General features: G+C 41.5%; 1 protein-coding gene across 2 annotated transcripts; it reads right to left on the bottom strand.

The window, feature by feature from the left end:
- Nucleotides 1-1075: 1075 nt before the first annotated feature.
- Nucleotides 1076-16143, bottom strand: LOC118803995 (WASP homolog-associated protein with actin, membranes and microtubules). Of its 2 annotated transcripts, none has more exons than XM_036564580.1 (11): nucleotides 15393-16143; nucleotides 13990-14187; nucleotides 13505-13678; nucleotides 12432-12579; nucleotides 12128-12297; nucleotides 9841-9997; nucleotides 7655-7839; nucleotides 7266-7352; nucleotides 7078-7173; nucleotides 4981-5368; nucleotides 1076-4127 (listed from the first exon to the last, which is right to left on the bottom strand). In XM_036564580.1, the coding sequence occupies exons 1-11, from the start codon at nucleotides 15765-15767 to the stop codon at nucleotides 3823-3825; spliced, it is 2283 nt and encodes a 760-aa protein (XP_036420473.1). In that variant the 5' UTR covers nucleotides 15768-16143; the 3' UTR covers nucleotides 1076-3822. The 2 variants fall into 2 exon arrangements, with proteins under 2 accessions (XP_036420473.1, XP_036420472.1); XM_036564579.1 differs by having other exon boundaries at nucleotides 12432-12582.
- Nucleotides 16144-16652: the final 509 nt, after the last annotated feature.

The raw sequence follows: 16652 nt of genomic DNA on the forward strand, positions 1-16652 counted from the left end.
GATATGAATTATTTAACATCTGCTATAAAACTAATGCACAAGTTCTGAGATAGTAATTCTAATAAAATTATAATAATGGTAAGTGGTTCTTATTATTTTGTTATTAGTTGTTAATGAGGTTATAATGTGGAGTTTTGTGCTATAGTGACTTCATCCTCATACAAAGTGTGTGTGTAAGGTGAAGTGTGAGCTGTGTGTGTGTGTGTGTGTGTGTGGGTGTTAAAACCCCCCCCTGTGCTGATGGCTGCTGCGCTGCTGCTGCTGTGGATGGTAAGAGGACATGTTGCCTTGGCAACTTCATCCCACACACACACACACACACACAACCACACACACAGTATTGATTGAGCAGTTGGTGTGTGTATGTGTGTGTGTGTGAGAGAGAGAGAGAGAGAAAGTCCCAAACTTGTCAGCCCTGCTATAATAATAATAATAATAATAATAATAATAACAATGACAATAATAACTGTTTGTACAGCACTTTTTAAATCAGGGTTACAGCTTAACAGATTATAAAACACAGGATAAAATGACATAAAAGAGAAATAGTAACACTATAAACACTATAAAGACTGTAAAGACTATAAAGACTGTAAGGAACTCTGAATAAATATGAAATTATATTAATGTTTTTAACATTAAAAGAGTTTGAACTGGTATCAGGCTTTTACACACACTCTTCAGTGTGTGTGTGTGTAGTGTGGTTAGGTGGATTGTGGAGATTTCACTGTGGGCTACCAGCCTGTTTCCATAGTAACACACTTGTCAGAATCCTGTGAAGCACAGAGACTTTCTGCAGAACACACACACACACTACAGTGTGCTGATACAGGGGTGTGTGTGTATTAGTGTGTTTGTTTTATTAGAGGGTTTGTGTTTAGTGTGTTAAATTTGAACTGAAATTCTGAATTAAAACTTGCTGTGATTAATAAACTTCAGACGGATCAGATTAGTTCAGCTACGTCTTTACTTTGTAGTCGTCTATGAATAATATTCTTTAAAATTTCTGATGTTTGTAACCAAACTATTTGTGTGTGTGTGTGCGTTTGTGTGCAAGAACATGTATCAAACACACTCACATGTTCAGCATCTTTAATGATTCTGATTCTCCAATAAACAGAATAAAGTAACAGAAAGAGTGAAAATCAGAGACAAGCAGGATGACAGTGACAGCGCTGTGTTTACTGAGTTACTCTGAGCTAAAGCATATCAGTCCTGTTACAATTTTAAAACACTCTTCACTCACAACACTGTAACTGTGTTGTTTTAAGTCCTGAAACTCTGAGCTGAGTGACGAACGCTGATGATTTAGTCTCACTGAGCTGCCGCTGAGCTCTCTGAACGGAAGACTTCCTGAATTCTTTTAATAAAATACAGCAACAGGCTTGATGTGTGTGTGTGTGTGTTATAGAGATGTAAAAGACACACACACACACACAAATACAAAGTGCAGGCACTTTATTAAGCGCTACTGAGGAAAACAATAACAGTAAACAGCCATCTGCAATATATTAAACCCAAAACAGAAAATAATATCAGTGTTAGAGCAGATTTAGATTCAGAGATAGATTTACCCAAAAACTGACTGTGTTTATTCCATACAGCTCTGACTGTTAGTCTGATCTGCAGAGGTGCTGTGATCTCACTGCTCACTGAAGAGACCTGTCAATTAATCCATTATGAATGTTTAGTTTTAATCAGGAAGCAGGAAGTTGGGGGGTGTTGACAGTTGGTCACCGCAACTGCTAAAAATAATAAAAGATCTTAGCTTTAAGCTAATCTGAACGCAGTAAAGACCTTGCTCGTTTTAGAGTGGACTTTGTACTTTTGTGTTTTATCCACAAACTTTTAAAGCCTGCAGTGGTCTTTCGGTGAGGGGGAGATGTGGCTAACGGCTACGGTGACGTTTGGCACAGTTCATTTATCCTCCAGTTCAAACAGCACTGCTGTAATCTACAACGTTTCCACTGATGGATTAATTAGAAGGAAAAAAAAAAAAAAACGTTTAAAACATCAATCCTGTCCTGCCGGGCTGTTTGTTGAGCTGAGCTCACTTTACTAGCCTCATGCTGCTCTATCTGACGTTAAAGGTGCAGTAAACGGTTTCAGTCCAGTATACTTTATCAAAATTAGTGAACGTCTCCTCACAGTCTGCTAGCTCTCCAATCTGCATTTGCTGGAATGAATGCGGTGTTGGTCCACAGCCCTGGATCTGTAAATAGGAAACACAAAGTGTCTTGGACCAACACTATTCCAGCCAATCAGAAGCAGGGGGCGCTCCTACTCAGGACAGGGGGAAGGGGAGAGGATACGTGCTGAGCTCCATGCATCATCAAGAAGGAGAGAAACAGCCAAAGAGGAGAAGATCTGAAGAACCAAGACTGAGAAAGAAGTTCTTAGATCAGACGAGGGAATGTAACTGCTGTATCATTTAAGGTGGAACAGGAAAATTTGAACAAGAAGCTGGAGAATAAGAAAGTGACTTTAGATTCATTGAGAACTGAAAGACATGAAAATGGATGAGGAGGCTGCTCTGATTCTGGGCAACATTAACTTATTTTTGCTGTTTCACTGAAGCAACAGGTCAGTATTGTTTTGTCCTGTTTGCAGGAGCAATTGTAGCGACAGTTTGCTAACCCACCTAAATAACGTTAGCTGCACTGAACACTGGAAAATATATCTCTCTACTCATTACTATGCATGGCCATTTTGTTTAGACATCTTTACATATTGCATAATGCACTGCCATTTGTTTATATACCATGCATATTGACTAACACATCACTGCTGTCAGAACAAAACTTCATCTCTCCAAAGAGGTTTACAAACAAAGGAAAAATGCTCTTAATTTTAATGCTCTTAATTTTAAAAGTAAATGAATAAATAATTTTTCCCAAGTAATTATGGACGTTTCTGTTGGTCTGTTCATTATGAAACTTTGATACATCATAGAAGGCAACTGGTATTTTCAAATTATGTAAAAAATTGAAAAACAACAATAATGGAGATACAAGGTATGTCCCAACAGCAATGATATGATACTGATTACAGTGTTTAGTCACTCGGTTCATTCATCAGATGTGACCTGCACCACTGCATAATATTTATACAATTTTACTCATTTTTGTACTGCATATTATATTTTATGGTTGTTTTAGTATATTTTATTATCTATCTTTACTTCTTCTATTTACGTATCTGTACAATAGTGTATGGCACTTGTTTTGCTCTTTACTGAATTTGTGCTGCTGTAATAGATGACTAAAGTAATCGATCAATTGATCGATCTATCTGTCTGTCTGTCTGTCTGCTCTAATGTTATGTCACGGTATCTGTCTGTACAGTAAAGAACTTTATGGCCATGAAGACCTAAACAAGTTTTCTAGCCCAGATTCGTTTATCTTGGCAGCAAATTCAGGGAGGCGGAGCTTCTGAAGGAGTGCTGAAGGGAGGGGTGTGTTTGTTTTGCTGTTGAGTTCAAATATAAACAATCTTTCTCCATAATCGTATACTGCACCTTTAACCGGAAGGCTGATGTTTTGATCTTCAGTAAATCTGAGTAAATTACACAGACACATTTTTCTAGTGTAAATCAGCCAATCAAATCATATTACCCTACCTCCTCTAGATTAACTAATCCCGCTCACATACAGTTCAAGACTGCGGATAATCAAGTGTATGTGAACGTGTCTGTATTGTTATTACAGTACAGTATATTTTATAATATGCAAATCACAGTTTAAGGCATCTTCAACATTCAGATCTCCAGTATTGTTTTTAACATTCAGCATTAAAACTGTATCTGAGTTTATACACACTCTCTTAACTGTCCCAGTCTCCCGACTGAGCGTCCCGATGTTCATCATCATCATCTTCATCATCTGTCTCCTTGGAGACCCTCTTCATCCTCATCATTGCTGCTTTGATGCTCTGCTCCAGTTCAGAGTCTCTGCAGGGGGTGGGGCCTACAGGGGGCGGGGCTTTCTTTAAGGTCACACCCTGACGGATGGCTGACAGCAGGTTGTCTCTGAAGTTGGTCTCTGTGGAAACGGTGGGGGCGTTGGGGGTCACCTTACGCAGGCGTAGCTGCCCCCTCTGCAGAGAGGCCAGGACAGCGTCCATCGAGCCTGTAATTAGTTATCAATAATCAATAAGCAAATTATAGAACAATCTTTATATTTTTAGTCTGGCTTTTAATTAGTTTCACGAACTTGTACGTTAGTTTTTTCTTTACTTATTTTGTTCAATTAATCTGTTATTCCCTTTTATTACATCTTAATTTCAATCTTTCGTACTCTATTATTATTTTTGTATATACAGTATCCTGCCTCCTTATAATGTAGTTTTTTAATGTTACACTGATTAGTGTTTTAAATGATGCAAAGCTGCTTTGAAAAGCTGAAAGTGTAAAAAAGCTGTTTATATAACGCTGAGTGTAGAATAATCAGTCATGAATAATCAGTGTGAGTTTTTGCCTAAATAAACGCTGATAAAAATCTCATTAAACTCAGTTTATATCACAATCCCTACATTTACAGTCAGTTATTCACTTCTGATTACATTTATTGTGTGTGTAGAAGATCTCACTGTACATACTGTGATATAAACTATAAATATTGTGATTGTGAGTCTGTTCTAAAGTTTCTCATTAGGTCGAATGAATAACTGGCTCTAAATGTAGGTATTGTGATATAAACTGAGTCTGTTCTACAGTTTCTCATTAGGTCGAATGAATAACTGACTCTAAATGTAGGTATTGTGATATAAACTGAGTCTGTTCTACAGTTTCTCATTAGGTTGAATGAATAACTGACTCTAAATGTAGGTATTGTGATAAAAACTGAGTCTGTTCTACAGTTGTTACTTAGTTGAATGAATAACTGGTTTGTACTGTGATATAAACTGATTTTTACTACTGTGATGTAAACTGATTTTTACCACCGTTCTGTCTTGAACGGTTGAGGGGGGGTTGAGCCTCACCTGTGCTTTCCTGCAGTGTGTTTTTGTTTTTGGGAGATGAAGCAGCCTCTCTGTCACTCAGCAGCAGGGGCAGAGCCTGCAGGGGAAGGGGAGGAGGAGGTGGAGGGGGAGGAGGAGGAGGTGGGGGTGGGGGCAGAAGCGGGGGGGTAAGTGTCTGTTCCGGCATAGCTGGTCCTGGTCCTGGGGGTAACAGAATTTGTACAGGGATTTCTCTCTGCTTCCGACCCCGCCCCCTTCCTCTAGGCCTGGAGGCGGGGCTCTGAGAGACATCACCAGTGGGAGGGTCCAGAGAGATGATTGACATTGGCTGTAATGAATCATCTGTAGCGGAGTCAGGAGGCTTCGGTTTGCAGCGAGGGGTCTTCATCACGTACTGCCCAAGCTTCTTCTACACACACACACACACACACACACACACACACAGACACATACACGTGTGTATAATTCAATATTTATATTCAAAGGGCTCATATCTCACATTTTTCTCTATTTTGTTCCTTGAGGTCAACCTCTAACATCTGTCTGGTTTTATGTGCCAAAAACAGTCATAATTTCTACATGATTATTCTACATGAATATTTATTACTTTTATCCCCATTGTGCCTTTAAGACTGACATATGTAAATGAGCTCTGTTCTGAGTGGCTGCCCTGTATCGTGCCTCATTCATAAAGGAGTCTGGGCTGAAACACTCATGACTTCAGAGTGAATGGATGGGGCTAAACTGCTGTAGGCTGAATGGGCGGGGCCTAACTGCTGTAGGTTGAATGGGTGGGGCCCAACTGCCGTAGGCTGAATGAGCAGGGCTAAAGTGCTGCAGGCTGAATGGTTGGGGCACTATATAGTATTTTACTGGCAAAAACACGCTGACTTCCCAGATATTTGCTCAGGGGCTGAAGATTCTTCCACAGTGTTTGTGGAAAAGTTTGTGCACCCCCGGCCAAATTACATATGTTGTTGATTTTTTTAAGTGAAAAGAAATAAACACAACCTCTGCAGCAAACTACTGCAAAAATAAAGTTCTACAAATATTAATGCACAGCTGCTTTATGATACATTGAAATAAAAAAATAATAAAACATTCACAAGTTTGTTAAAAAGTTACACCTGTCCAGCTGTAAAGTCTCAAAATTAAGGCCTAAACTGACTCGTTAGGACTGGATAGGCAGGTCAAGATCTGTCATTAGCTGATGAGAATTCCAGAGTGTAATAAATTCTCTGACTCTTCAAACCTTTTAACATTCAACCATGAGCTCCAAAGAGCAGCTTTTGAGGATGCCTACAGAGCAAGAAAAGGATATAAAGATACCAAAGCGCTTCCAGCTTGTAATTCACACTGTCTGAAATGGCAGTTAAACGGAACCGTGGAAGTCAAGGAAAGATCTGGAACTCACAGACAGAACTGCTCATTACGACAGAAAGGCTAAGCAAAACCTCCACATGACGGAAAAAAACCTGCAGGAAGGTTTAGCTGGAGAACTGATCTGCGACTCCATAACAAACTCAATGTCTGAAGAATGCAAAACATTATCTAGATCAGCCAGATCTAGATCCAGCATTTTGGAAATTAATGAAATAAAAATGAAACTCCACAATCAACAAAGGAATGATTGGAGAAAAAGAGCAGCATCTGATGAAAGGAACACCGTGCTAACTGTCAAGCAGGGGGGCAGATCTGTTATGCTTTGAGATTGTGTGGCAGCCAATCAAAATGGATTCCACTAAATATCAACAAATTCTGGAAGCAGATGTGACAGTCGGTCAAGAAGCTGCAGCTGAAAAGATGTTCTAACAACAGCACAACAATCCAAAACACACATCAGCATTCTGACAATGATCCTCAGAGTTTCCTGAAAACCTGACAATTTAACAACATGCTGTGCATAAAAGAAGAAAATCGCAGAAACAGAAACAATCTGTGAAGAATTTATTTACACACAGCTGCATATAAACACACAGGAATAAAGTACACTGTGAGGCTGAGGGCTGAAACTGGTTTCGGTAAGTCTGAGAGCGACTTTGATAAAAATAACACATTCGCGGTGGGTGCTGAAGTGTAGGGGGGGAGGTGAGAGCAGAGTGGATTGTGGGTAATTACCTCTCTGAAGGAGCGCAGTCTGCTGAGTGTTTTCTCCCTCTCAAACTCCACCCACTCCTTCTTTTTCTCCTCCTCCTCCCTCCTCTTCTCCCGCTTCTACACATGCATACACACACACACGCACGCACGGTTAGAGCTGCTGGTTGCCGGCGGGCGCCGGGCAGGTTGAGGTTGCTGTGGTGACTCACCAGGTGTACTGCATGGTGGTGTTGATGCTGAGTGGTTTTCTGCTGCAGCGCCCCCTGCTGGAGCTCCCACGCCTTCACACAGCTCTCCTACACAATCACAATCACAATCAGAAACACAATCACAATCACAATCAGAAACACAATCACAATCATAAGGTTAAAATTTTTTTTACCAAAAAAAATGTATCAGGAAGTTCTCAGGGCAGGTGTCGACACAAATTACAAAAAAAGAATTGTAGTTTATGTTCACTCTGTGTCAAGCACATGCTAAGTCAACTGTGTGTGTAGTGTGTGTGAGTGTGTAGTGTGTGCGATGTGTTTGTGTGTGTGTGTAGTGTGTGCGTGTAGTGTGTGTGATGTGTGTGTGTGTGTAGTGTGTGTGTATGTACCTTTCTGTTCCTTATTTTTGCTCTGTGTGTTGACATTGCAGCTCTTTTTCTCTCTAGCTGCTGGAGCTGCTGGTGCAGGTGAGAGTGGGCGGGGTTACTGCCAGAGTGGGCGGAGCCTGTCTGAATGCACTGCAGCTCTGCAGGATCCTCGCATGCATCGTAATACACCACCTCCTCACTGAGTTCTACCACACACACACACATATAGATATGAACACATTTGTGTATTTGCACCAAAGAACTATTTTCCAATAATATAGTGATCAGAGCGCCCCCTGCTGTTTGTGCTCAAATGTAAGTTAACAGTGAACTGCAGCAGCTGCACAGGCTATACAGCACAGTAGAGCTCTGACCTCCCACTGGACGCCCCCCCCCAAGATATCTTGCAGTGCAGGACTAATTTTCAGTACTGTGTGCTGAGAGGGTGGATAACCAAACCCCTGCAGGTGGGAGCAGGACAAAGCATACATGAAGAGAAATCCCACAAATTAATGAACAGCCTAAATAAAGTAGAACAAGCACTAAATCATATACTACAGAATGGTGGAGCCTTCAGTCCAACGGCCACAGCTGCCCAGCAAAACACCACAAATAACCACTCTGTGGTTTACTTCCTGCTTTATGTTCACTGGGAATAAATGGCGTTTGGTGAAGTTACTTCACAGTGAGCCTGATTACCACAACTGCCGTGGTATTTCAACAGAGAATAATGTGTTTGTGAATAGACAGAGTCAGATATTGGACGTCAGTTCATCTGGAGCAGGGGTCGGCAACATGTGGCTCTTTTACTGCCCTGTTGCGGCTTCACAGCAGAATTAGTTTTTAGGTAAAAATAAATGAATCCTCCTTTGCAGTAAAATGAAGCTCTGCTGATCATTACAACAAAGTTTTAACAATAAATGGTCTTAAATGCTGGAGTTAATGTAGAACTGCTAATTCACCCTTTAACCCTGAATATCAGCACAATATTACACACAGAGGATTGAAGAGCACTTCAACTCCTCTGACCCCTGGCGTATGTGGCATACAGTCAATTACTGATCTCAAACCACCCAGCACTGTGCCCCCTACCAACTGTGCCTCACTCCCTGACGAGCTTGACCACTTCTATGCTTGCTTCTACAGGGGAAATAAGGTGGTCTTCTCCAAAACAGATTTACCACCTGCTGAGCAGCCACTTTCAGTCTCCACCGCGGATGTCTCTCACACTCTGAGCAAGGTGAATGCACAAAGGCAGCTATCCCTGATGGGAGTACCTGGCCATGTGATTAGAGCCTGTGCTAAGCAGCTAGCCAGGGTCTTCATGGACATTTGTAATCTGTCGCTGGCCCAGGCAGTCGTCCCAACCAGCTTCAAGACTGCCACCATTGTACCAGTGCCAAAGCATCCAACTGCTTCAGCACTCACCTCCATCATCTCTAAGTGCTTTGATAGACTAGTTCTTTCTCATTTGAAGTCCTGTCTGCCTGTTACACTGGACCCACACCAGTTTGCCTACCACCGCAACAGTTCAGTTGGAGGACGCCATTTCTACGGCGCTCCACAATGTACTGACCTACCTGGACTGTCAGAACGCTGTTCACTGACCAGTTCAGCATTTAACACAGTGATCCCCTCCAAGCTGATCTTAAAGCTTAGCCAGCTTGGTATCAGCACATCTCTCTGCAACTGGATTCTAGACTTCCTGACTGACAGACTCTTTATTACAACACTTTATATGTAAATAAATCTGTATGTGTATAATACTGTATCTGTAAACTGCACGTCATTGGCTCTGTACCTGAACTCTGCACAGTGACAAAGTTTCATCTAATCTAATCTAATCTACGTAAAATCCAATAAAATGTCATTCACAAAAAAAATTAAATGGAGAGCAACGTTTTGAGTCCAACCAGCAGAGGGTGCAGTTCTACACTTCCACTCCACATGGAGGAGTGAAAACACTTTAAATTAGTGATTTAAACCAGAAGTGTGTGTGTGTGTGTGTCAGTACAGTGTGAGTGTGTGTGCATAGTATGATATCAGTCTGCGTGTACTACAGTATCAGTGTGTGTGTGTCTGTGTGTGTATGTGTAGTACAGTATCAGTGTGTGTAGTACAGTATTAGTGTGTGTGTGTGTGTGTGTGTGTGTGTGTGTGTAGTACAGTATTAGTGTGTGTGTGTGTGTGTGTGTGTGTGTATAAACCTTTGATCTGTCTCTGGATGGTGTGTATCTGTGCGAGCAGCAGCAGCTCTTCATTCTTCAGGATTTCTAACTTGCAGTCGTAAAGTTCCAGCTGAGCGTCATAATACTGCAGCTCCAACACCTGCACCTCACTCACACCCCCACACACACCTTCCAGCTGCGCACACACACACACACACAAATTAATAGGGCTAAAAATGTATTATTTTATACAGACATTGCCATTTGAGGGAACTCTTGTCATTTGAAGGACTTTCAAATTACAAATTAAGCCATAATTTCAGTTACAGGCTATATTATCAATAACACCACTTGTAGTTGTTAAAAGTGAGGAAATTTCACCCAATAACGCAAATCTTGTGAACTGCCTGTAGATGAGTCAGACCAATCAGAAATAACCAAACACTCATATAGGGCTGGACCTGAATATTTTACTACTCATACATTCGTTCGTTGGGCAGGTATTCTGTTTTTTTTATAGTTTTTACTATTAATAGAGGCACACTGCAGAATACTGTACTGTTCAGGGATTTAAAAGAAACTTAGGCCTCTATTCCACTGTCAAGCCGAACGGTTTCTTTTTCAATCTGCTGTACCGCTAAATCAGAACCAGGAAATACTGTAGAAAACTAAACTAACAAGCTAATAGCCATGCACACGTTTGATTCCGTTTGTCACTCCAGCTCCAGTGTATCTCTCGGCTGCTCTCAAGTTTTTTTTATCTTCTAAACGGGTGTTATTTGAGCATCAGTCACTGAAACAGCCTGTATTGTGGTGGGCTTCACCTGTAGCTGGATAATTACACTAGCATTTAGAATTGCCAAGCAGGGTCCAGCTCAAAGCATCACAGAACAACTCTATTTTTTTTTCTTTCTATCACTTCAGTATCAGGCATTCAAATCTATGCTCTCAGATATGAATCTTTAGTCTTTAAACAGGTGTTTTAATCATCAGTTGCTAGAACCGTGCCTGTACTGCAGTGGGAGGCACTGTGCACTCATGTTAGCTTAGCCTAGCAGGCTGCACCTTAAAGCAGAACAGGCCAGATTCGGCTTTCTGTCACTCCAACACCAAACAGGTGACTTTGCTCTCACTGTTATAAGTTTTATTATCTATATATATGATAGCAGAGCAGCTAGTCAAATCGAACCTGCACTGGGGTGTGAATCTTCAGCTAAGCTAAGTTATCTAGGAGGCTGCAGCTCCAGACACCAGAGAACAGGTTTAATTTTGGCTTTCTGTCCCTCTAACATTAGCTGCTCGACTTTGTTTCCTCAGATGTGGGTCATTATGGTCTAAATTTGTGTCAGTAAAGCTTCTGATAGTCAGAATTTAATCTGTTCTGTGGTGAGCAGAGCTGGCAGCATGTCAGTTACGCTAATGCTAACCAGTTACTCTCTTCTGGTTAGCAGTGCCATTTAACATTTAGAAATTGGTGTTACATTGACATTTACTGAGTGGTGAATTTAAAATCGTGCACTGCTTTCATTTATTTGGCGTTCATGTGGACAAACTGAATTGTTTTCAGGATGTGAAATAACACAGCAGGATGTGGTGGCACAATAGCGACATAAACGGAGAACCAATCAGCAAATATCTACTGCATTACAACATCTCACTGAATGGTTCCGTGACCCCGAGTATGGTTAGCTAACCGTGCCGGGAAAAAGGGACTGAGCCCAGTTTTTTAGCATTCCGTGTCAAACTGTGTCCGTGTGGAAATGCCACTGGAACGGTTCCTCTCCGTGCTCAGAGCCGTGAGGCCCTGCATTGGAAAAGAGGCCATAGACAACTCGAGGTTTCGCTCCATAACACAGCTTTATCTTTAATCTGCTGAAAACAGCATGAAACACGCCGAGAAGACGCATCCTTTCCAGCGCTAACAGCTAAAAACACAGCCCTCTACTCCAGAAAACCCACTCACCCCACATTCAGGCTCTTCAACATAAAAGTAAAACAGCCATCACAGCCTGTGAGGCAAAATAGTCCCCAAAGAAAACCTATTATTTCAGAATTTCCACTATTTTCCCATCACCAACATTCCATATAAAACTCAGAAGACACGTGTAGGTTCACTGGTGGTTTTGGATAGTAAATAAAATGTCTTTATCTGTGTTGTAGTCATGGTTCTTGTCACCACCACTGTAAAAAAATCTGAACCATTTCATACCAAACCACTCTGTTTACATCCCACACACTCAATTAAGTGGAGTTTCTGTTTTTAAGTGGGCACTCTGTAAAGCCTGTATATCTCAGATACAAGTGGTCAACCCCCTACCCCCCCAACCTTGTCTCTGATGTCCTGTTTGCTGCGGGTCACACACAGCTCTCTGGCTCTCATGTGCTGCAGAGACTCTTTAGCCGACAGCAGTTTGAGTTTCTCCAGTCTGGGAGTCACAACGGCCCACGCAGCCGACCCAAACCGCTTACGGTCACTCTCCATCTGCTTCAGCATCACTACACACACACACACACACCAGGGTCACTCCCATTAACAATACTCATATGACTATATTCTATACACTATATATTGATATATATCATATGTAATTTGTGTTCTAATTTTAATCATTTTTATATATTATTGTAACCTGCTAGACTGGACGCTGTATCGTTGAAGTAGCAGACTGTGATGTCCTGGATGGAGCGCTCAGCCTCCTGACCGCGTTTACTCCACTCTTCAGCCTCCTTCTCCAGCTCAGCCACACGCTTCGGACCCAGCTCCTCCGTCTGTACACACTTCTACACACACACACACACATTATATTTATATATTTTATCAAACATAAAATTTGATATTATTTATTATATTTGATTTTATTTATTATTTTCAATATGCTCATTCAACCATTTTCTGCTCTTTATATAGTCAAAATATCATTAAATTAAATCAGGTGCTGCTGACGGAATTTAATACATTTGTTTGATGGCTGGAGACGTTCAGAATATATATATATATACATACATACATACATCATCCAAACCACTTATCCTTCTGGGTCGCGGTGGGGTGCTGGAGCCTATCCCAGCTGTCATTGGGCGGAAGGATACACCCTAGACAGGTTGCCAGTCCATCCCAGGGCAGACAGACAGACATACACAGTCACACACACACTCACACCTAGGGGCAATTTTAGCGTGTCCAATCAGCCTGACTGCATGTTTTTGGACTGTGGGAGGAAACCAGAGTACCCGGAGGAAACCCACACAGACACGGGGGAGAACATGCAAACTCCACACAGAAACGACCCTGGTCGCCCAGCCGGGAATTGAACCCAGGCCATTCTTGCTGTGAGGCGACAGCGCTACCCACTGCGCCACCATGCCGACCATATATATATAGACAGACACACACACACACATACATACATACATACGTGTATATATATATATATATATATATATATATATATACGTATGTGTGTGTGTGTGTATGTGTATATGTATATATATACATATATATATATACATACATATATATGGAGATAGATAGATAGATAGATAGATATTGAGGTATTGGTGATAACTATAAACACTGGACTACTTTCCAGGAGAGATACAGAAATGAACACACATTAAATCATAACGAACTGTTTATCAATTCATCTGTATTTGTTCTAATCTTTGATCTCAGTAAAATGATCTGATCAGTGTGTCTGATCACCTGGATCTCCATCCTGTACAGCGTGCTGATCTCTCTCATCTGTCTGAACGGCTGCAGCAGGTGCTGGTAGAACTGCGTCGCCACAGCAACTAAATCATCATATGCTTCATCTTCTTCCTCATAGATCTTCATCAGCTGCTGGAGTCCAGAGGCAGAGCGATGACCCTGCACAATCTAACACACAAACACACACGTGCGCACACAGTCCTGAGTTCCAGCCTAAACCAGCTTTAGTCCAACACAGATTGCGTTTAGTCTAGCAGATTTAATCCAGCGCAGTTTGGTCAAACTGGTCAGAAGGCTGTCCCTGATTGCTCAGAAGGCTGACCCTCATTGGTAAGAAGTCTGTCTCTGATTGGTCAGAAAGCTGACCCTGATTGGTCCTGTTTTTGCTCTTTAACTAAACCTGACTGTGTTTCTCACTTTTAACCCAAACCTGCTGGTCACACCCTTTACCCCTCAACCCCCTTTAACCCACCACTCACCCTCCTCACTCTCCCGTTGGCTCTCTGCACCTGCTCCTCCATGGCCTTCCTCTTAAACTCCTGCAGATCTTCATAGAACTGCTCCTCTTCCTCCTCCTGCAGGCTGAACAGAGTGTCCAGGACGATCCTGCTGCCGCAGAGCTCCACTGCTGCACTGAAATACTTCTCCAGCTGCCTGCAGACCCTGTCCACATCCAGCTGGCAACGGTCAGAGATGCACAAGACTACAGATCAATATTGAGCTTATTGCACTGTACAGACCATAATAATCCCAAAAGCTGAACAACAGCGAACCTTTTTACAATAAAGAAAGAAACTTATCAGCTGAAAACTGTGTTTCATTTGGATAAGATTAATAAGATTTACAAGGTCATGAAGACTTGCACCATTTATGAACACTGAATGGTTAATTTGATGCAACAATAATAAAAACAATAATAATACTCACCTGTAGTGATACTACAATAAATGCTAATAGTTTAACAATACTGTATTGTATAGTATGTATGACAAAAACATCATTATGACAAAAATCATATCATTATTGTATAGATGCTTATATCTGGCTGATTTACTGCACTGAAATATCTGAATTTCATTATTTAGTATTGTATTTTACTGCAGTAATAAAGCTTGTATTACTCTGTGATGATAATATAGCTATATTCAGTCCCATCAGTCCATAATTTCCATATCAGTGCATATCTGATTATCTATTAAAGTATGTGTTATTGTACAGAATTCTGTTGTGCTGATATTACATTATCATGATTATTAATATTTTACAGTGTAAAGTATTGTGATATGATGTATGGTCCAGTATGGTCTACTACTGCTGGTTCTCCAGCCTTGTAAAAAGCTGACTCCACAGGTTCCTCTCCTAATAATAATAATAATTATAATAATAATAATTCTACTGAAATAACTACCTGCTGTATGTTCTACCTGTTGTATGTTCTCCAGCCTTGTGAACAGCAGGTTCCACAGGTTCCTCACCCTATTATTATTAGTAGCATTCATATTATTATTATAGAGGCTGATATAATACAGTAACTGAACAAATGAGTGGAGAGTACAGTGATACAGAAGAACAGTTCCACCTGCAGCTGGTTCTATAACGACTATTATTATAATCATTATTATTAGTAGTAGTAGTAGTAGTAGTATTATATTGTGTGGTATATGCTAAAATAATACTGTTATTGGACAGATGAGTGGAGATTACTGTGATATGGGGTTTATTTCAGTGGTAAGTTCTACCTGCTGCTGAACAACAGTTCCCACAGGTTCCTCTATTTATCATTATTATTGTTATTATTATCATATAAGCTCCTGTAAGCTGATATAATACAGTTGCAGAGCAGATGAGCGGAGATTACTGTGATACAGGAGAACAGTTCTACCTGCTGCTGGTTCTCCGGCCTGCTGCTGCTGCTGCTGGTGCTGGAGAACAGCAGGTCCCACAGCAGGTTCCTGGCCGGGCTGAAGGCGCTGAGGTCGGGCAGGCAGTGCTGGAGCTCCTGTGCGGTGCTGGTCAGGGTGTTGTGGGCCTGTGTGATGTCTGTGGCGGACAGGAGGGCAGCCCAGCCCCGCTGACCGGCCACTGCGGCTCCTCTGGGGCTCCGGCTTCGGCAGGTCACCGCGAACTGACCCTCTACATCGCTCCACTGTACCAGGAAGTCCAGCCGGAGAGACTCCGTACCGGAGAACAGGTCGCTCCTGACCGCCACCCAGCCCTCCAGACTGTCCATCCGCTCCGAGTCCGCGCTGCTCATCATCCTCACTGCTCACGCGCGCTTCATCACAGCGCGGAGCGCGAGACCAGCCTTAACGAGCCACGCGAGCTCCGGATTTGTGTTTAAAAGTCCTGAAAGCACGAGCTTCTCTTTTACCTGTTTTTGTTGTTGTTGTCACTTTGCACTGTGACCGCCGCCATGCTGGAGTGACGTCATCACTAGAGAGGAATTCAGCGGAAGAACTTTAAAGTAAAGAAGAAAAAATTGTATAATAATAATAATAATAATAATAATAATAAGGAAACGAGACTAAAGTTAGTTTCATTTTCGAATCCTCCGTTCCACCAAATAGTGGCTGCACCATTTAAGGTGGAACGGAGAATTCGAAAAAAGAAACCTCATTCCTTCGCCATGCGAGTCACGTGCCGGGGTTTTCCTGCAGGGTTGGTCTCATTAATGATCTCAAACAGCTCTCACTCCCTCACCCTGAGGGAGAACCACTTCATGATACACACACTGGAGGTTTATTAAGGTTCCCCTTTAGGCTCTTCTACATACTTTACTCACGGTGCATTCAGCTTTACTCGCTGATAATTGCATTATTAGTATTAATATTGCACATTAAACACCAATTTTGCAAATTACTGAATTATCTAAACCCACCTGTTACAAATAATATATGATTATAAGTGACTCTCACACAATAGACATCCAGTTATCTATTAATACAGTTCATAATGAGTAAAGTTTAATACACAGTGAACAAACCATTTGATTCCTGCTCCCAGTGTGCGTTCCTTAAACTAGTTTTATCAACATAATATTCTATTTTTAGAATTAGCCAATGTAGTGTTAGCTAGCTTGACTTCAGCAGCACATCACTGTATATAATAGCAATAAAAATAATAATGATAATTATAATATAAG

The sequence above is a fragment of the Colossoma macropomum genome, unplaced genomic scaffold (assembly GCF_904425465.1).
Source record: "Colossoma macropomum unplaced genomic scaffold, Colossoma_macropomum, whole genome shotgun sequence".
NCBI lineage: Eukaryota > Metazoa > Chordata > Actinopteri > Characiformes > Serrasalmidae > Colossoma > Colossoma macropomum.